General features: G+C 35.8%; 1 protein-coding gene across 1 annotated transcript in view; it reads left to right on the top strand.

Annotated features, from left to right (window-relative positions):
* Positions 1–2155: 2155 nt before the first annotated feature.
* Positions 2156–23589, top strand: part of LOC139890311 (F-box protein GID2-like) — a 36596-nt gene continuing 15162 nt past the window's right edge. Inside the window, exons 1-2 of the mRNA XM_071873200.1 lie at positions 2156–2451; positions 6949–6951. Of these exons, the coding sequence (XP_071729301.1) occupies positions 2156–2451; positions 6949–6951 (299 nt within the window). The remainder of the gene's footprint in view (positions 2452–6948; positions 6952–23589) is intronic.

The following is a 23589-nucleotide window of genomic DNA, read 5'->3' as shown; positions in this document are numbered from 1 at the left end:
AACGACACCCCTTTATTTGCTTAACTTTTGAAAAAGGACTCCTTTTTTTGTAGTGAAATGAAATAGATTACCTAAAATAGGAAAAATGGTAAAATATGTTACCTTTTTATGAATTTTACCCTTATTATTATTATTATTATTATTATTATTATTATTATTATTATTATAATAAAAAACTTAAAAGTTTTAAAACTTACAAAAAATTAGTGGGAAGCCTAGAGACAATCTGGGCCCCCACACCTCTAGTAATAGCAAAACCTATCCTAGTAAAAATATGAGCAGCAGCACCGGCACTAATATCTTGCGCCATCGAACTCTTCTGAACCCGCTTTAGCAAAGAAACAGCCTCCTTCTCTAATTCCCCCAGGGAAGAAAATGAGAAAGGAATGAAACCATAACCAATCGCCTGACAGCTAGATTCGTACTTGACCCACTTCCGACGAGCCGCATCAACCATAGCACGTCCAGGGACAAAGTCAGAAAGCCCAGACTGCGTCAAAGGAGAAGACCCTGTCAAGTCAACACAAACATCGCGACCACAATCCCAGGAATAAAGTAACACATCTGCAGGTCTGAGGGCCCTGTCGTTCCCTCCAGACAACCCAATGTCAACCTCCTTTCTCGCTGAAATCCCAGATCGATAACAAACATCAACAAGGGAATCCCGAACAATATTATGTCGATGCTTAATACCCACCATACCAGCACAACACACGGCGTGATCCCCGAAAATATCTCTAGTAAAAACCCTTGAACAGGCAGAGCATGCCGTCGAGATAGAGAACAATGGAACACCTAACCGGTAGCACTAACACACATATTATTATTATTATCGTTTTTATCATTTTGAGTTGTTAAGTGATGTAATTAGTTAGTTGTTTAGTTTGTGTACGGTTTTGATGAGGTGCTCGACTCTTTGGTCAGTATGGTTTTGTTCTAGCATTGGGCTGAGTGGCTAAGTTTTATTTTCTCTTTTATGTTGTTTGGTCTTCATGGATTACTGAAGCTCTCTTCGTTACTCTATTCGTTACTCTCTTCGTTTCAAATCTATAATTCACTATTTCATTTTGAGATCTTCTAAATCAATTATCCACTTTCATATAAATACATGAAAATAATGTGATAAAAGTTTTTTGGGTCCCTACTTTATTTATGTAAGATAACAAGATATGTAAAAAGTAAGGAGTAAAACGGAAAAATTGAACAGAAACACAGATATATCTTCAATCACAGAAGAATTAAGCACTTTAATCACCAGAAGAACAGAAAACTAAAAGACAAGATCACAATCAAAGCAATTGTGATAAGAGTACACTTGAATCACCAAGAACAATACACTCTAACAAGTTCAATATACGTTGAACTTATAATCTCACTCAAAATACAGAATCAATGATGATGATGAAACAACTCTTCAAACCCTAGATCGTATCAGATAGAGAGAGAGAGAAAAAAAATAATACAGTAAAAAGAAAATGAGATAAATTGATAAATTAGCAAAATTTCTCCTTTTATATTTTTCGACTTGGGCTTCTTCCACTAAGTGAGTTCAATTGGGCTGAAGAGTCTTTTAGTCCATTAAGATAGACAAGCCCACCAGATATAATAAATTAAAATAGTTGCAACTTTAGTCCTTTAACTTCATTCTTGCTCAACAACAGTCCTTTTCATCAACCAGTATTGAATCTAACAAGAAGAAGAAGAAATCAATCTGCAAATTAAAGAAATTAACCCAGAAGTAAGTAAACAAGAACACTTTCAACATATTAGATTGTTAAGTAAATTTATATTATATGTTTCAATAAAAATTAAAAAAAATTCATATTAGTTTTTTTTAAACTGTGTATTTTTTTTGTGTGTGTGTGTGAAACAGTAGATTTGAAGGGAGATTTTAAGTTTGTTTTAAAAAAAAGAAAAAGGTATGCTTATTTGTCCAACGATAATGTTTTTGACATTTGGCGAAAACAAACAAACATATAGAACCCAACAATAGAAATAGCGAGAAAAAACACAATAGTAAGTTTCTCGAAACCACCAAACACCAAAGTGCATTCATTTCTCATGTTGTCTTCTTCGCTACCCTTCAATCTTTTTAAACCCTCTTTTTTTCCATCTCATTCATTCATATCAACATCTCATCAAAAACAAAGAAAATATGTTCAAAAGATCAATTCCTAATACTTTTCACGATTCAATCATCTTCAAAAAAATCAAAACACACGATCTTATTAATCCTATCACATCAGTTTTATCTGATGAAAACATGTTATACGAAATATTAAAACATGTTGATTCAAAAACATTAGGTATGGCTTCATGCGTGAGTAAAACATGGCGTAAAACTAGCCAGAATGAACGTTTATGGGAGATGATCTGTACACAACCATCGTTAAATATCGGGTGTAGTATTGACCAACTTCGTTTGGTTGTACTTGCACTCGGTGGTTTCAAGTGTCTTTGTTGGAAAATGATCTGATGAGTCAAAATGTTTTTGCAGGAGTTTAGAGTCTGAATGTTAGAGTCTGGAGTTGCAGAATCTGTTGTGGTCAACGGTTTAATTACTTGATAATGAAGCTATGGGAATTCTGGAGATCTGGATAAATATTTAGAAGATCACGTTTTGATTTGATATTATCTCTAGAAGATAAACACTGATTTGTTTAGAATATTAATAAGTTTAAGTTTATCTTTTCCTATTTTCTAGTCAAGTAGTTTTGGAAACCAAATCATAAAGATTTGGTTTATCTTGTATAAATAGGGGTACGAAGATTCTGTATTTTGTATCTTTTGAAGCACGAATACTTTTCTCTCTTATTCTATCAATTCGTGTTCTCTCAATTTCATGTTCATATAATTCTTATTTATTGTTTATTGAGAGTCTTGTGTTCATAATCAAGTTATTGTGAACTAATAACTGGTATCAGAGCGGGTTTGGTGTAAATCCAACTTGGTAATCTTAAAACGATCCATACTTTGATTTAAGATGTCTACCAGTTCCATCCCAACTCCAGTTATGGCTGGAAAAGGTGTGCCAATTTTCGATGGCACAGACTTTGCAACTTGGAAGCTAAAAGTTCTATGGTTTCTTGGTTCGATTCATGAAGATGCTGAACAAGTTCTTACAGTAGGACCTATTATACCTGGTACAATGGTTGAAGCTGTTCCTGCTACAAGTACTGCTGCTGCTCAACCTGCTTATCTTCGTGAAAAACCAAGAGATAAGTGGACAGAAGCAGAAGCCATAAAGTTCAAGCTTGATAGCAAGATAAGGAGTATTATAGGTAATGGTGTTACTGTTCCAATTCTCAGAAAGATCAGTCATGCTAAAACTGCAAAAGCTATGTTAAAATGTCCCGTTCTTATTGATTAAAAACGTTCCATATTAATTGATTTCGTTGCGAGGTTTTGACCTCTATATGAGACGTTTTTCAAAGACTGCATTCATTTTTAAAACAAACCATAACCTTTATTTCATAAATAAAGGTTTAAAAAGCTTTACGTAGATTATCAAATAATGATAATCTAAAATATCCTGTTTACACACGACCATTACATAATGGTTTACAATACAAATATGTTACATCGAGATCAGTTTCTTGAATGCAGTTTTTACACAATATCATACAAACATGGACTCCAAATCTTGTCCTTATTTTAGTATGCAACAGCGGAAGCTCTTAATATTCACCTGAGAATAAACATGCTTTAAACGTCAAAAAAAATGTTGGTGAGTTATAGGTTTAACCTATATATATCAAATCGTAACAATAGACCACAAGATTTCATATTTCAATACACATCCCATACATAGAGATAAAAATCATTCATATGGTGAACACCTGGTAACCGACAATAACAAGATGCATATATAAGAATATCCCCATCATTCCGGGACACCCTTCGGATATGATATAAATTTCGAAGTACTAAAGCATCCGGTACTTTGGATGGGGTTTGTTAGGCCCAATAGATCTATCTTTAGGATTCGCGTCAATTAGGGTGTCTGTTCCCTAATTCTTAGATTACCAGACTTAATAAAAAGGGGCATATTCGATTTCGATAATTCAACCATAGAATGTAGTTTCACGTACTTGTGTCTATTTTGTAAATCATTTATAAAACCTGCATGTATTCTCATCCCAAAAATATTAGATTTTAAAAGTGGGACTATAACTCACTTTCACAGATTTTTACTTCGTCGGGAAGTAAGACTTGGCCACTGTTGATTCACGAACCTATAACAATATATACATATATATTAAAGTATGTTCAAAATATATTTACAACACTTTTAATATATTTTGATGTTTTAAGTTTATTAAGTCAGCTGTCCTCGTTAGTAACCTATAACTAGTTGTCCACAGTTAGATGTACAGAAATAAATCGATAAATATTATCTTGAATCAATCCACGACCCAGTGTATACGTATCTCAGTATTGATCACAACTCAAACTATATATATTTTGGAATCAACCTCAACCCTGTATAGCTAACTCCAACATTCACATATAGAGTGTCTATGGTTGTTCCGAAATATATATAGATGTGTCGACATGATAGGTCGAAACATTGTATACGTGTCTATGGTATCTCAAGATTACATAATATACAATACAAGTTGATTAAGTTATGGTTGGAATAGATTTGTTACCAATTTTCACGTAGCTAAAATGAGAAAAATTATCCAATCTTGTTTTACCCATAACTTCTTCATTTTAAATCCGTTTTGAGTGAATCAAATTGCTATGGTTTCATATTGAACTCTATTTTATGAATCTAAACAGAAAAAGTATAGGTTTATAGTCGTAAAAATAAGTTACAAGTCGTTTTTGTAAAGGTAGTCATTTCAGTCGAAAGAACGACGTCTAGATGACCATTTTAGAAAACATACTTCCACTTTGTGTTTAACCATAATTTTTGGATATAGTTTCATGTTCATAATAAAAATCATTTTCTCAGAATAACAACTTTTAAATCAAAGTTTATCATAGTTTTTAATTAACTAACCCAAAACAGCCCGCGGTGTTACTACGACGGCGTAAATCCGGTTTTACGGTGTTTTTCGTGTTTCCTGGTTTTAAATCATTAAGTTAGCATATCATATAGATATAGAACATGTGTTTAGTTGATTTTAAAATTCAAGTTAGAAGGATTAACTTTTGTTTGCGAACAAGTTTAGAATTAACTAAACTATGTTCTAGTGATTACAAGTTTAAACCTTCGAATAAGATAGCTTTATATGTATGAATCGAATGATGTTATGAACATCATTACTACCTTAAGTTCCTTGGATAAACCTACTGGAAAAGAGAAAAATGGATCTAGCTTCAATGGATCCTTGGATGGCTCGAAGTTCTTGAAGCAGAATCATGACACGAAAACAAGTTCAAGTAAGATCATCACTTGAAATAAGATATTTATAGTTATAGAAATTGAACCAAAGTTTGAATATGATTATTACCTTGTATTAGAATGATAACCTACTGTAAGAAACAAAGATTTCTTGAGGTTGGATGATCACCTTACAAGATTGGAAGTGAGCTAGCAAACTTGAAAGTATTCTTGATTTTATGAAACTAGAACTTTTGGAATTTATGAAGAACACTTAGAACTTGAAGATAGAACTTGAGAGAGATCAATTAGATGAAGAAAATTGAAGAATGAAAGTGTTTGTAGGTGTTTTTGGTCGTTGGTGTATGGATTAGATATAAAGGATATGTAATTTTGTTTTCATGTAAATAAGTCATGAATGATTACTCATATTTTTGTAATTTTATGAGATATTTCATGCTAGTTGCCAAATGATGGTTCCCACATGTGTTAGGTGACTCACATGGTCTGCTAAGAGCTGATCATTGGAGTGTATATACCAATAGTACATACATCTAAAAGCTGTGTATTGTACGAGTACGAATACGGGTGCATACGAGTAGAATTGTTGATGAAACTGGAAGAGGATGTAATTGTAAGCATTTTTGTTAAGTAGAAGTATTTTGATAAGTGTATTGAAGTCTTTCAAAAGTGTATAAATACATATTAAAACACTACATGTATATACATTTTAACTGAGTCGTTAAGTCATCGTTAGTCGTTACATGTAAGTGTTGTTTTGAAACCTTTAGGTTAACGATCTTGTTAAATGTTGTTAACCCAATGTTTATAATATCAAATGAGATTTTAAATTATTATATTATCATGATATTATCATGTATGAATATCTCTTAATATGATATATATACATTAAATGTCTTTACAACGATAATCGTTACATATATGTCTCGTTTAAAAATCATTAAGTTAGTAGTCTTGTTTTTACATATGTAGTTCATTGTTAATATACTTTATGATATGTTTTCTTATCATAGTATCATGTTAACTATATATATATATATCCATATATATGTCATCATATAGTTTTTACAAGTTTTAACGTTCGTGAATCACCGATCAACTTGGGTGGTCAATTGTCTATATGAAACATATTTCAATTAATCAAGTCTTAACAAGTTTGATTGCTTAACATGTTGGAAACATTTAATCATGTAAATATCAATCTCAATTAATATATATAAACATGGAAAAGTTCGGGTCACTACAGTACCTACCCGTTAAATAAATTTCGTCCCGAAATTTTAAGCTGTTGAAGGTGTTGACGAATCTTCTGGAAATAGATGCGGGTATTTCTTCTTCATCTGATCTTCACGCTCCCAGGTGAACTCGGGTCCTCTACGAGCATTCCATCAAACCTTAACAATTGGTATCTTGTTTTGCTTAAGTCTTTTAACCTCACGATCCATTATTTCGACGGGTTCTTCGATGAATTGAAGTTTTTCGTTGATTTGGATTTCATCTAACGGAATAGTGAGATCTTCTTTAGCAAAACATTTCTTTAAATTCGAGAAGTGGAAAGTGTTATGTACAGCCGCGAGTTGTTGAGGTAACTCTAGTCGGTAAGCTACTGGTCCGACACGATCAATAATCTTGAATGGTCCAATATACCTTGGATTTAATTTCCCTCGTTTACCAAATCGAACAACGCCTTTCCAAGGTGCAACTTTAAGCATGACCATCTCTCCAATTTCAAATTCTATATCTTTTCTTTTAATGTCAGCGTAGCTCTTTTGTCGACTTTGGGCGGTTTTCAACCGTTGTTGAATTTGGATGATCTTCTCGGTAGTTTCTTGTATAATCTCCGGACCCGTAATCTGTCTATCCCCCACTTCACTCCAACAAATCGGAGACCTGCACTTTCTACCATAAAGTGCTTCAAACGGCGCCATCTCAATGCTTGAATGGTAGCTGTTGTTGTAGGAAAATTCTGCTAACGGTAGATGTCGATCCCAACTGTTTCCGAAATCAATAACACATGCTCGTAGCATGTCTTCAAGCGTTTGTATCGTCCTTTCGCTCTGCCCATCAGTTTGTGGATGATAGGCAGTACTCATGTCTAGACGAGTTCCTAATGCTTGCTGTAATGTCTGCCAGAATCTTGAAATAAATCTGCCATCCCTATCAGAGATAATAGAGATTGGTATTCCATGTCTGGAGACGACTTCCTTCAAATACAGTCGTGCTAACTTCTCCATCTTGTCATCTTCTCTTATTGGTAGGAAGTGTGCTGATTTGGTGAGACGATCAACTATTACCCAAATAGTATCAAAACCACTTGCAGTCCTTGGCAATTTAGTGATGAAATCCATGGTAATGTTTTCCCATTTCCATTCCGGGATTTCGGGTTGTTGAAGTAGACCTGATGGTTTCTGATGCTCAGCTTTGACCTTAGAACACGTCAAACATTCTCCTACGTATTTAGCAACATCGGCTTTCATACCCGGCCACCAAAAATGTTTCTTGAGATCCTTGTACATCTTCCCCGTTCCAGGATGTATTGAGTATCTGGTTTTATGAGCTTCTCTAAGTACCATTTCTCTCATATCTCCAAATTTTGGTACCCAAATCCTTTCAGCCCTATACCGGGTTCCGTCTTCCCGAATATTAAGATGCTTCTCCGATCCTTTGGGTATTTCATCCTTTAAATTTCCCTCTTTTAAAACTCCTTGTTGCGCCTCCTTTATTTGAGTAGTAATGTTATTATGAATCATTATATTCATAGATTTTACTCGAATGGGTTCTCTGTCCTTCCTGCTCAAGGCATCGGCTACCACATTTGCCTTCCCCGGGTGGTAACGAATCTCAAAGTCGTAATCATTCAATAATTCAATCCACCTACGCTGCCTCATATTCAGTTGTTTCTGATTAAATATGTGTTGAAGACTTTTGTGGTCGGTATATATAATACTTTTGACCCCATATAAGTAGTGCCTCCAAGTCTTTAATGCAAAAACAACCGCGGCTAATTCCAAATCATGCGTCGTATAATTTTGTTCGTGAATCTTCAATTGTCTAGACGCATAAGCAATCACCTTCGTTCGTTGCATTAATACACAACCGAGACCTTGCTTTGATGCATCACAATAAATCACAAAATCATCATTCCCTTCAGGCAATGACAATATAGGTGCCGTAGTTAGCTTTTTCTTCAATAACTGAAACGCTTTCTCTTGTTCATCATTCCATTCAAATTTCTTCCCTTTATGCGTTAATGCAGTCAAGGGTTTTGCTATTCTGGAAAAGTCTTGGATGAACCTTCTGTAGTAACCAGCTAGTCCTAAAAACTGGCGTATGTGTTTCGGAGTTTTCGGGGTTTCCCACTTTTCAACAGTTTCTATCTTTGCCGGATCCACCTTAATACCTTCTTTGTTCACTATGTGACCGAGGAATTGAACTTCTTCCAACCAAAATGCACACTTTGAAAACTTAGCGTACAATTCTTCCTTCCTCAATACTTCTAACACCTTTCTCAAATGTTCACCGTGTTCTTGGTCATTCTTTGAGTAAATAAGTATGTCATCAATGAAAACAATGACAAACTTGTCAAGGTATGGTCCACACACTCGGTTCATAAGGTCCATGAACACAGCTGGTGCATTAGTTAAACCAAACGGCATGACCATAAACTCGTAATGACCGTAACGTGTTCTGAAAGCAGTCTTTGGAATATCATCTTCTTTCACCCGCATTTGATGATACCCGGAACGTAAGTCAATCTTTGAATAAACAGACGAGCCTTGTAGTTGATCAAATAAGTCGTCGATTCTCGGTAGTGGGTAGCGGTTCTTGATGGTAAGTTTGTTCAACTCTCGGTAGTCGATACACAACCTGAATGTACCATCTTTCTTCTTGACAAACAAAACAGGAGCTCCCCACGGTGATGTGCTTGGTCGAATGAAACCACGCTCTAAAAGTTCTTGTAATTGGCTTTGCAGTTCTTTCATCTCGCTGGGTGCGAGTCTGTAAGGAGCACGAGCTATTGGTGCAGCTCCTGGTACAAGATCTATTTGAAATTCAACGGATCGATGTGGGGGTAATCCCGGTAATTCTTTCGGAAATACATCGGGAAATTCTTTTGCAATGGGAACATCATTGATGCTCTTTTCTTCAGTTTGTACTTTCTCGACGTGTGCTAGAACAGCATAGCAACCTTTTCTTATTAGTTTTTGTGCCTTCAAATTACTAATAAGATGTAGCTTCGTGTTGCCCTTTTCTCCGTACACCATTAAGGGTTTTCCTTTTTCTCGTATAATGCGAATTGCATTTTTGTAACAAACGATCTCCGCTTTCACTTCTTTCAACCAGTCCATACCGATTATCACATCAAAACTCCCTAACTCTACTGGTATCAAATCAATCTTAAATGTTTCGCTAACCAGTTTAATTTCTCGATTCCGACATATATTATCTGCTGAAATTAATTTACCATTTGCTAATTCGAGTAAAAATTTACTATCCAAAGGCGTCAATGGACAACTTAATTTAGCACAAAAATCTCTACTCATATAGCTTCTATCCGCACCCGAATCAAATAAAACGTAAGCAGATTTATTGTCAATAAGAAACGTACCCGTAACAAGCTCCGGGTCTTCCTGTGCCTCTACCGCATTAATATTGAAAACTCTTCCACGGCCTTGTCCATTCGTGTTCTCCTGGTTCGGGCAATTTCTAATAATGTGGCCTGGTTTTCCACATTTATAACAAACTACATTGGCATAACTTGCTCCGACACTACTTGCTCCGCCATTACTCGTTCCGACACCATTTGTTCCTTTCGTTCTATTAACCCCTGGTCCGTAGACCTCACACTTCGCCGCGCTATGACCATTTCTTTTACACTTGTTGCAAAATTTGGTGCAGAACCCCGAGTGATTCTTTTCACACCTTTGGCATAGCTGCTTCTGATTGTTGTTGTTGTTGCGGTTATTATTGTTGTTGGGATGATTGTTGTAGTTGCTGTTGTTGTTGTTGTTGTTGTTGGGCCGTTTGTTGTAGTTGCGATTGATGTTGCGATTGTTGGGATAATTGTTGCGATTATTGTTGTAATTGCTGTTGTTGTTGTATTGGTGATTCTTATCACCATTTTCCTCCCACTTTCTTTTGACTTGCTTCACATTAGCCTCTTCAGCAGTCTGTTCTTTAATTCTTTCTTCAATCTGGTTCACTAGTTTGTGAGCCATTCTACATGCCTGTTGTATGGAGGCGGGCTCGTGTGAACTTATATCTTCTTGGATTCTTTCCGGTAATCCTTTCACAAACGCGTCGATCTTCTCTTCCTCATCTTCGAATGCTCCCGGACACAATAGGCACAATTCTGTGAATCGTCTTTCGTACGTGGTAATATCAAATCCTTGGGTTCGTAACCCTCTAAGTTCTGTCTTGAGCTTATTGACCTCGGTTCTGGGACGGTACTTCTCGTTCATCAAGTGCTTGAATGCTGACCACGGTAGTGCGTACGCATCATCTTGTCCCACTTGCTCTAGATAGGTATTCCACCATGTTAACGCAGAACCTGTGAAGGTATGCGTAGCGTACTTCACTTTGTCCTCTTCAGTACACTTACTTATGGCAAACACCGATTCAACCTTCTCGGTCCACCGTTTCAATCCGATCGGTCCTTCGGTTCCATCAAATTCCAAAGGTTTGTAGGCAGTGAATTCTTTGTAGGTGCATTCTACACGATTTCCTGTACTGCTAGATCCAAGGTTATTGTTGGTATGTAGCGCAGCCTGTACTGCGGCTATGTTTGAAGCTAGAAAAGTACGGAATTCCTCTTCATTCATATTCACGGTGTGTCGAGTAGTCGGTGCCATTTCCTTCAAAATAGTTAAATGGAACAAGTTAATCATACAGAATATTAAGAGTAGTTAATAGTATTTCGTAGCATAATATGAACTCATTTATAAAAGCTTTTTCTTCATATTAGCGTTTTATAAGTTTAAATTCGGGTAGTACCTACCCGTTAAGTTCATACTTAGTAGCTAATATACAATTCAACTACTACAATTCTATATGAAAAACTGATTATAATAATATTTCGCGTTCAAACTTTTATACAATATTTTACAAACTTACAATACCGCTTATTTTACATAAAGCATGAAATATAGCACACAATAACTTTGATACAAGATAGTTGTGAAGACAATTCTAGCTAGTACACAAGTCGTTCAGCAAAGGCAATAAAGACACGTAATTCATACATCCAGAAACAAGTCATGCATTCTGGTTTTACTAGGACTACTTCCCATCCTTGGTCTTGTGCAACATAACCGTTATGGCCGTTGATAAGACATCGTGTTGTAACGTCATCAAAGGGACGAGGGTTACGTAATGTCCAACAGTCCCGTAATAATCTAAAAACCTCATTTCTTACCCCAATTACCGACTCCGTCACTTGTGGAAACGTTTTGTTTAATAGTTGTAGCCCGATGTTCTTGTTCTCACTTTGGTGAGAAGCGAACATTACTAATCCGTAAGCATAACATGCTTCTTTATGTTGCATGTTAGCCGCTTTTTCTAAATCACGAAGTCCAATATTCGGATATATTGAGTCAAAATAATTTCTTAACCCGTTGCGTAAAATAGCATTTGGGTTCCCCGCAATATATGCGTCAAAGTAAACACATCGTAACTTATGGGTTTCCCAATGTGATATCCCCCATCTTTCAAACGAAAGTCTCTTATAAACCAAGACATTCTTGGAACGTTCTTCGAATGTCTTACAAACTGATCTCGCCTTAAATAGTTGTGCCGAGGAATTCTGACCGACTCTAGACAAGATTTCATCAATCATGTCTCCGGGTAGGTCTCTTAAAATATTGGGTTGTCTATCCATTTTGTGTTTTTATACTGTAAAATAGACAAGAGTTAGATTCATAAAAAAATACTTATTAATACAAGCAATTTTTACATATATCATAAAGCATAAGCACACTATATTACATATATTACACCACATGAATACAACTATCTTATTCCGACTCGCTTGTTTCTTCTTCTTCGGTTTTGGTTCGTTTTGCCAAGTTTCTAGGGATATATGATTTTCCCCTAATACGAGCCGTCGTTATCCACATTGGTTTAGAAAAACCTGGTGGTTTAGAGGTTCCCGGGTCATTGTTACAACTAAAGGACTTCGGGGGTTGACGATACATATAAAGTTCATCGGGGTTGGAATTAGATTTCTCTATTTTTATGCCCTTTCCCTTATTATTTTCTTTTACCTTTTTAAATTCAGTTGGGGTAATTTCTATAACATCATCGGAATTCTCGTCGGAATCCGATTCATCGGAGAATTGGTAATCCTCCCAATATTTTGCTTCCTTGGCGGAAACACCATTGACCATAATTAACCTTGGTCGGTTGGTTGAGGATTTTCTTTTACTTAACCGTTTTATTATTTCCCCCACCGGTTCTATTTCTTCATCCGGTTCCGATTCTTCTTCCGGTTCCGATTCTTCTTCCGGTTCCGACTCTTCTTCCGGTTCCTCTTCGGGAACTTGTGAATCAGTCCACGAATCATTCCAATTTACATTTGACTCTTCATTATTATTAGGTGAGTCAATGGGACTTGTTCTAGAGGTAGACATCTATCACATAATATCAAACGCGTTAAGAGATTAATATATCACATAATATTCACATGTTAAAAATATATAGTTTCCAACAAAATTTGTTAAGCAATCATTTTTCAAGTAAACACGGTCGAAGTCCAGACTCACTAATGCATCCTAACAAACTCGATAAGACACACTAATGCAAAATTCTGGTTCTCTAAGACCAACGCTCGGATACCAACTAAAATGTCCCGTTCTTATTGATTAAAAACGTTCCATATTAATTGATTTCGTTGCGAGGTTTTGACCTCTATATGAGACGTTTTTCAAAGACTGCATTCATTTTTAAAACAAACCATAACCTTTATTTCATAAATAAAGGTTTAAAAAGCTTTACGTAGATTATCAAATAATGATAATCTAAAATATCCTGTTTACACACGACCATTACATAATGGTTTACAATACAAATATGTTACATCGAGATTAGTTTCTTGAATGCAGTTTTTACACAATATCATACAAACATGGACTCCAAATCTTGTCCTTATTTTAGTATGCAACAGCGGAAGCTCTTAATATTCACCTGAGAATAAACATGCTTTAAACGTCAACAAAAATGTTGGTGAGTTATAGGTTTAACCTATATATATCAAATCATAACAATAGACCACAAGATTTCATATTTCAATACACATCCCATACATAGAGATAAAAATCATTCATATGGTGAACACCTGGTAACCGACAATAACAAGATGCATATATAAGAATATCCCCATCATTCCGGGACACCCTTCGGATATGATATAAATTTCGAAGTACTAAAGCATCCGGTACTTTGGATGGGGTTTGTTGTAGTGACCCGAACTTTTCCATGTTTATATATATTAATTGAGGTTGATATTTACATGATTAAATGTTTCCAACATGTTAAGCAATCAAACTTGTTAAGACTTGATTAATTGAAATAGGTTTCATATAGACAATTGACCACCCAAGTTGACCGGTGATTCACGAACGTTAAAACTTGTAAAAACTATATGATGACATATATATGGATATATATATAGTTAATATGATACTATGATAAGTAAACATGTCATTAAGTATATTAACAATGAACTACATATGTAAAAACAAGACTACTAACTCAATGATTTTTAAACGAGACATATATGTAACGATTATCGTTGTAAAGACATTTAATGTATATATATCATATTAAGATATATTCATACATGATAATATCATGATAATATAATAATTTAAAATCTCATTTGATATTATAAACATTGGGTTAACAACATTTAACAAGATCGTTAACCTAAAGGTTTCAAAACAACACTTACATGTAACGACTAACGATGACTTAAAGACTCAGTTAAAATGTATATACATGTAGTGTTTTAATATGTATTCATACACTTTTGAAAGACTTCAAGACACTTATCAAAATACTTCTACTTAACAAAAATGCTTACAATTACATCCTAGTTCAGTTTCATCAACAATTCTACTCGTATGCACCCGTATTTGTACTCGTACAATACACAGCTTTTAGATGTATGTACTATTGGTATATACACTCCAATGATAAGCTCTTAGCAGCCCATGTGAGTCACCTAACACATGTGGGAACCATCATTTGGCAACTAGCATGAAATATCTCATAAAATTACAAAAATATGAGTAATCATTCATGACTTATTTACATGAAAACAAAATTACATATCCTTTATATCTAATCCATACACCAACGACCAAAAACACCTACAAACACTTTCATTCTTCAATTTTCTTCATCTAATTGATCTCTCTCAAGTTCTATCTTCAAGTTCTAAGTGTTCTTCATAAATTCCAAAAGTTCTAGTTTCATAAAATCAAGAATACTTTCAAGTTTGCTAGCTCACTTCCAATCTTGTAAGGTGATCATCCAACCTCAAGAAATCTTTGTTTCTTACAGTAGGTTATCATTCTAATACAAGGTAATAATCATATTCAAACTTTGGTTCAATTTCTATAACTATAACAATCTTATTTCAAGTGATGATCTTACTTGAACTTGTTTTCGTGTCATGATTCTGCTTCAAGAACTTCGAGCCATCCAAGGATCCATTGAAGCTAGATCCATTTTTCTCTTTTCCAGTAGGTTTATCCAAGGAACTTAAGGTAGTAATGATGTTCATAACATCATTCGATTCATACATATAAAGCTATCTTATTCGAAGGTTTAAACTTGTAATCACTAGAACATAGTTTAGTTAATTCTAAACTTGTTCGCAAACAAAAGTTAATCCTTCTAACTTGACTTTTAAAATCAACTAAACACATGTTCTATATCTATATGATATGCTAACTTAATGATTTAAAACCTGGAAACACGAAAAACACCGTAAAACCGGATTTACGCCGTCGTAGTAACACCGCGGGCTGTTTTGGGTTAGTTAATTAAAAACTATGATAAACTTTGATTTAAAAGTTGTTATTCTGAGAAAATGATTTTTATTATGTACATGAAACTATATCCAAAAATTATGGTTAAACTCAAAGTGGAAGTATGTTTTCTAAAATGGTCATCTAGACGTCGTTCTTTCGACTAAAATGACTACCTTTACAAAAACGACTTGTAAATTATTTTTCAGACTATAAACCTATACTTTTTCTGTTTAGATTCATAAAATAGAGTTCAATATGAAACCATAGCAATTTGATTCACTCAAAACGGATTTAAAATGAAGAAGTTATGGGTAAAACAAGATTGGATAATTTTTCTCATTTTAGCTACGTGAAAATTGGTAACAAATCTATTCCAACCATAACTTAATCAACTTGTATTGTATATTATGTAATCTTGAGATACCATAGACACGTATACAATGTTTCGACCTATCATGTCGACACATCTATATATATTTCGGAACAACCATAGACACTCTATATGTGAATGTTGGAGTTAGCTATACAGGGTTGAGGTTGATTCCAAAATATATATAGTTTGAGTTGTGATCAATACTGAGATACGTATACACTGGGTCGTGGATTGATTCAAGATAATATTTATTGATTTATTTCTGTACATCTAACTGTGGATAACTAGTTGTAGGTTACTAACGAGGACAGCTGACTTAATAAACTTAAAACATCAAAATATATTAAAAGTGTTGTAAATATATTTTGAACATACTTTGATATATATGTATATATTGTTATAGGTTCGTGAATCAACCAGTGGCCAAGTCTTACTTCCCGACGAAGTAAAAATCTGTGAAAGTGAGTTATAGTCCCACTTTTAAAATCTAATATTTTTGGGATGAGAATACATGCAGGTTTTATAAATGATTTACAAAATAGACACAAGTACGTGAAACTACATTCTATGGTTGAATTATCGAAATCGAATATGCCCCTTTTTATTAAGTCTGGTAATCTATGAATTAGGGAACAGACACCCTAATTGACGCGAATCCTAAAGATAGATCTATTGGGCCTAACAAACCCCATCCAAAGTACCGGATGCTTTAGTACTTCAAAATTTATATCATATCCGAAGGGTGTCCCGGAATGATGGGGATATTCTTATATATGCATCTTGTTAATGTCGGTTACCAGGTGTTCACCATATGAATGATTTTTATCTCTATGTATGGGATGTGTATTGAAATATGAAATCTTGTGGTCTATTATTATGATTTGATATATATAGGTTAAACCTATAACTCACCAACATTTTTGTTGACGTTTTAAGCATGTTTATTCTCAGGTGATTATTAAGAGCTTCCGCTGTCGCATACTTAAATAAGGACGAGATTTGGAGTCCATGCTTGTATGATATTGTGTAAAAACTGCATTCAAGAAACTTATTTTGTTGTAACATATTTGTATTGTAAACTATTATGTAATGGTCGTGTGTAAACAGGATATTTTAGATTATCATTATTTGATAATCTACGTAAAGCTTTTTAAACCTTTATTGATGAAATAAAGGTTATGGTTTGTTTTAAAATGAATGCAGTCTTTGAAAAACGTCTCATATAGAGGTCAAAACCTCGCAACGAAATCAATTAATATGGAACGTTTTTAATCAATAAGAACGGGACATTTCAGTTGGTATCCGAGCGTTGGTCTTAGAGAACCAGAATTTTGCATTAGTGTGTCTTATCGAGTTTGTTAGGATGCATTAGTGAGTCTGGACTTCGACCGTGTTTACTTGAAAAATGATTGCTTAACAAATTTTGTTGGAAACTATATATTTTTAACATGTGAATATTATGTGATATATTAATCTCTTAACGCGTTTGATATTATGTGATAGATGTCTACCTCTAGAACAAGTTCCATTAACTCACCTAATAATAATGAAGAGTCAAATGTAAATTGGAATGATTCGTGGACTGATTCACAAGTTTCCGAAGAGGAACCGGAAGAAGAGTCGGAACCAGAAGAAGAATCGGAACCGGAAGAAGAATCGGAACCGGAAGAAGAAATAGAACCGGTGGGGAAAATAATAAAACGGTTAAGTAAAAGAAAATCCTCAACCAACCGACCAAGGTTAATTATGGTCAATGGTGTTTCCGCCAAGGAAGCAAAATATTGGGAGGATTACCAATTCTCCGATGAATCGGATTCCGACGAGAATTCCGATGATGTTATAGAAATTACCCCAACTGAATTTAAAAAGGCAAAAGAAAATAATAAGGGAAAGGGCATAAAAATAGAGAAATCTAATTCCAACCCCGATGAACTTTATATGTATCGTCAACCCCCGAAGTCCTTAAGTTGTAACAATGACCCGGGAACCTCTAAACCACCAGGTTTTTCTAAACCAATGTGGATCACGACGGCTCGTATTAGGGGAACATCATATATCCCTAGAAACTTGGCAAAACGAACCAAAACCGAAGAAGAAGAAACAAGCGAGTCGGAATAAGATAGTTGTATTCGTGTGGTGTAATATATATAATATAGTGTGCTTATGCTTTATGATATATGTAAAAATTGCTTGTATTAATAAGTATATTTTTTTTTTATGAATCTAACTCTTGTCTATTTTACAGTATAGAAACACAAAATGGATAGACAACCCAATATTTTAAGAGACCTACCCGGAGACATGATTGATGAAATCTTGTCTAGAGTCGGCCAGAATTCCTCGGCACAACTATTTAAGGCGAGATCAGTTTGTAAGACATTCGAAGAACGTTCCAAGAATGTCTTGGTTTATAAGAGACTTTCGTTTGAAAGATGGGGGATATCACATTGGAAAACCCATAAGTTACGATGTGTTTACTTTGACGCATATATTGCGGGGAACCCAAATGCTATTTTACGCAACGGGTTAAGAAATTATTTTGACTCAATATATCCGAATATTGGACTTCGTGATTTAGAAAAAGCGGCTAACATGCAACATAAAGAAGCATGTTATGCTTACGGATTAGTAATGTTCGCTTCTCACCAAAGTGAGAACAAGAACATCGGGCTACAACTATTAAACAAAACGTTTCCACAAGTGACGGAGTCGGTAATTGGGGTAAGAAATGAGGTTTTTAGATTATTACGGGACTGTTGGACATTACGTAACCCTCGTCCCTTTGACGACGTTACAACACGCTGTCTTATCAACGGCCATAACGGTTATGTTGCACAAGACCAAGGATGGGAAGTGGTCCTAGTAAAACCAGAATGCATGACTTGTTTCTGGACGTATGAATTACGTGTCTTTATTGCCTTTGCTGAACGACTTGTGTACTAGCTAGAATTATCTTCACAACTATCTTGTATCAAAGTTATTGTGTGCTATATTTCATGCTTTATGTAAAATAAGCGGTATTGTAAGTTTGTAAAATATTGTATAAAAGTTTGAACGCGAAATATTATTATAATCAGTTTTTCATATAGAATTGAAGTAGTTGAATTGTATATTAGCTACTAAGTATGAACTTAACGGGTAAGTACTACCCGAATTTAAACTTATAAAATGCTAATATGAAGAAAAAGCTTTTATAAATGAGTTCATATTATGCTACGAAATACTATTAACTACTCTTAATATTCTGTATGATTAACTTGTTCCATTTGACTATTTTGAAGGAAATGGCACCGACTACTCGACATACCGTGAATATGAATGAAGAGGAATTCCGTACTTTTCTAGCTTCAAACATAGCTGCAGTACAGGCTACGCTACATACCAACAATAACCTTGGATCTAGCAGTACAGGAAATCGTGTAGGATGCACCTACAAAGAATTCACTGCCTGTAAACCTTTGGAATTAGATGGAACCGAAGGACCGATCGGATTGAAACGGTGGACCGAGAAGGTCGAATCAGTGTTTGCCATAAGTAAGTGTACTGAAGAGGACAAAGTGAAGTACGCTACGCATACCTTCACAGGTTCTGCGTTAACATGGTGGAATACCTATCTAGAGCAAGTGGGACAAGACGATGCGTACGCACTACCGTGGTCAGCATTCAAGCACTTGATGAACGAGAAGTACCGTCCGAGAACCGAGGTCAATAAGCTCAAGACAGAACTTAGAGGGTTACGAACCCAAGGATTTGATATTACCACGTACGAAAGACGATTCACAGAATTGTGCCTATTGTGTTCGGGAGCATTTGAAGATGAGGAAGAGAAGATCGACGCATTTGTGAAAGGATTACCGGAAAGAATCCAAGAAGATATAAGTTCACACGAGCCCGCCTCCATACAACAGGCATGTAGAATGGCTCACAAACTCGTGAACCAGATTGAAGAAAGAATTAAAGAACAGACTGCTGAAGAGGCCAATGTGAAGCAAGTCAAAAGAAAGTGGGAGGAAAACGGTGATAAGAATCACCAATACAACAACAACAGCAATTACAACAATAATCGCAACAATTATCCCAACAATCGCAACATTAATCGCAACTACAACAAACGGCCCAACAACAACAACAATAATAACAACAGCAACTACAACAATCATCCCAACAACAATAATAACCGCAACAACAACAACAATCAGAAGCAGCTATGCCAAAGGTGTGAAAAGAATCACTCGGGGTTCTGCACCAAATTTTGCAACAAGTGTAAAAGAAATGGTCATAGCGCGGCGAAGTGTGAGGTCTACGGACCAGGGGTTAATAGAACGAAAGGAACAAATGGTGTCGGAACGAGTAATGGCGGAGCAAGTAGTGTCGGAGTAAGTTATGCCAATGTAGTTTGTTATAAATGTGGAAAACCGGGCCACATTATTAGAAATTGCCCGAACCAGGAGAACACGAATGGACAAGGCCGTGGAAGAGTTTTCAATATTAATGCGGCAGAGGCACAGGAAGACCCGGAGCTTGTTACAGGTACGTTTCTTATTGACAATAAATCTGCTTACGTTTTATTTGATTCGGGTGCGGATAGAAGCTATATGAGTAGAGATTTTTGTGCTAAATTAAGTTGTCCATTGACGCCTTTGGATAGTAAATTTTTACTCGAATTAGCAAATGGTAAATTAATTTCAGCAGATAATATATGTCGGAATCGAGAAATTAAACTGGTTAGCGAAACATTTAAGATTGATTTGATACCAGTAGAGTTAGGGAGTTTTGATGTGATAATCGGTATGGACTGGTTGAAAGAAGTAAAAGCAGAGATCGTTTGTTACAAAAATGCAATTCGCATTATACGAGAAAAAGGAAAACCCTTAATGGTGTACGGAGAAAAGGGCAACACGAAGCTACATCTTATTAGTAATTTGAAGGCACAAAAACTAATAAGAAAAGGTTGCTATGCTGTTCTAGCACACGTCGAGAAAGTACAAACTGAAGAAAAGAGCATCAATGATGTTCCCATTGCAAAAGAATTTCCTGATGTATTTCCGAAAGAATTACCGGGATTACCACCACATCGATCCGTTGAATTTCAAATAGATCTTGTACCAGGAGCTGCACCAATAGCTCGTGCTCCTTACAGACTCGCACCCAGCGAGATGAAAGAATTGCAAAGCCAATTACAAGAACTTTTAGAGCGTGGTTTCATTCGACCAAGCACATCACCGTGGGGAGCTCCTGTTTTGTTTGTCAAGAAGAAAGATGGTACATTCAGGTTGTGTATCGACTACCGAGAGTTGAACAAATTTACCATCAAGAACCGCTACCCACTACCGAGAATCGACGACTTATTTGATCAACTGCAAGGCTCGTCTGTTTATTCAAAGATTGACTTACATTCCGGGTATCATCAAATGCGGGTGAAAGAAGATGATATTCCAAAGACTGCTTTCAGAACACGTTACGGTCATTACGAGTTTATGGTCATGCTGTTTGGTTTAACTAATGCACCAGCTGTGTTCATGGACCTTATGAACCGAGTGTGTGGACCATACCTTGACAAGTTTGTCATTTTTTTCATTGATGACATACTTATTTACTCAAAGAATGACCAAGAACACGGTGAACATTTGAGAAAGGTGTTAGAAGTATTGAGGAAGGAAGAATTGTACGCTAAGTTTTCAAAGTGTGCATTTTGGTTGGAAGAAGTTCAATTCCTCGGTCACATAGTGAACAAAGAAGGTATTAAGGTGGATCCGGCAAAGATAGAAACTGTTGAAAAGTGGGAAACCCCGAAAACTCCAAAACACATACGCCAGTTTTTAGGACTAGCTGGTTACTACAGAAGGTTCATCCAAGACTTTTCCAGAATAGCAAAACCCTTGACTGCATTAACGCATAAAGGGAAGAAATTTGAATGGAAGGATGAACAAGAGAAAGCGTTTCAGTTATTGAAGAAAAAGCTAACTACGGCACCTATATTGTCATTGCCTGAAGGGAATGATGATTTTGTGATTTATTGTGACGCATCAAAGCAAGGTCTCGGTTGTGTATTAATGCAACGAACGAAGGTGATTGCTTATGCGTCTAGACAATTGAAGATTCACGAGCAAAATTATACGACGCATGATTTGGAATTAGGCGCGGTTGTTTTTGCATTAAAGACTTGGAGGCACTACTTATATGGGGTCAAAAGTATTATATATACCGACCACAAAAGTCTTCAACACATATTTAATCAGAAACAACTGAATATGAGGCAGCGTAGGTGGATTGAATTGTTGAATGATTACGACTTTGAGATTCATTACCACCCGGGGAAGGCAAATGTGGTAGCCGATGCCTTGAGCAGGAAGGACAGAGAACCCATTCGAGTAAAATCTATGAATATAATGATTCATAATAACCTTACTACTCAAATAAAGGAGGCGCAACAAGGAGTTTTAAAAGAGGGAAATTTAAAGGATGAAATACCCAAAGGATCAGAGAAGCATCTTAATATTCGGGAAGATGGAACCCGGTATAGGGCTGAAAGGATTTGGGTACCAAAATTTGGAGATATGAGAGAAATGGTACTTAGAGAAGCTCATAAAACCAGATACTCAATACATCCGGGAACGGGGAAGATGTACAAGGATATCAAGAAACATTTTTGGTGGCCGGGTATGAAAGCCGATGTTGCTAAATACGTAGGAGAATGTTTGACGTGTTCTAAGGTCAAAGCTGAGCATCAAAAACCATCAGGTCTACTTCAACAACCCGAAATCCCGGAATGGAAATGGGAAAACATTACCATGGATTTCATCACTAAATTGCCAAGGACTGCAAGTGGTTTTGATACTATTTGGGTAATAGTTGATCGTCTCACCAAATCGGCACACTTCCTACCAATAAGAGAAGATGACAAGATGGAGAAGTTAGCACGACTGTATTTGAAGGAAGTTGTCTCCAGACATGGAATACCAATCTCTATTATCTCTGATAGGGATGGCAGATTTATTTCAAGATTCTGGCAGACATTACAGCAAGCATTAGGAACTCGTCTAGACATGAGTACTGCCTATCATCCACAAACTGATGGGCAGAGCGAAAGGACGATACAAACGCTTGAAGACATGCTACGAGCATGTGTTATTGATTTCGGAAACAGTTGGGATCGACATCTACCGTTAGCAGAATTTTCCTACAACAACAGCTACCATTCAAGCATTGAGATGGCGCCGTTTGAAGCACTTTATGGTAGAAAGTGCAGGTCTCCGATTTGTTGGAGTGAAGTGGGGGATAGACAGATTACGGGTCCGGAGATTATACAAGAAACTACCGAGAAGATCATCCAAATTCAACAACGGTTGAAAACCGCCCAAAGTCGACAAAAGAGCTACGCTGACATTAAAAGAAAAGATATAGAATTTGAAATTGGAGAGATGGTCATGCTTAAAGTTGCACCTTGGAAAGGCGTTGTTCGATTTGGTAAACGAGAGAAATTAAATCCAAGGTATATTGGACCATTCAAGATTATTGATCGTGTCGGACCAGTAGCTTACAGACTAGACTTACCTCAACAACTCGCGGCTGTACATAACACTTTCCACGTCTCGAATTTGAAGAAATGTTTTGCTAAAGAAGATCTCACTATTCCGTTAGATGAAATCCAAATCAACGAAAAACTTCAATTCATCGAAGAACCCGTCGAAATAATGGATCGTGAGGTTAAAAGACTTAAGCAAAACAAGATACCAATTGTTAAGGTTCGATGGAATGCTCGTAGAGGACCCGAGTTCACCTGGGAGCGTGAAGATCAGATGAAGAAGAAATACCCGTATCTATTTCCA

This window comes from Rutidosis leptorrhynchoides, chromosome 2 (assembly GCF_046630445.1).
Source record: "Rutidosis leptorrhynchoides isolate AG116_Rl617_1_P2 chromosome 2, CSIRO_AGI_Rlap_v1, whole genome shotgun sequence".
Lineage (NCBI taxonomy): Eukaryota > Viridiplantae > Streptophyta > Magnoliopsida > Asterales > Asteraceae > Rutidosis > Rutidosis leptorrhynchoides.
Note: the sequence above shows the minus strand (reverse complement) of the source record. Positions and strands in the feature narration are given on the sequence as shown.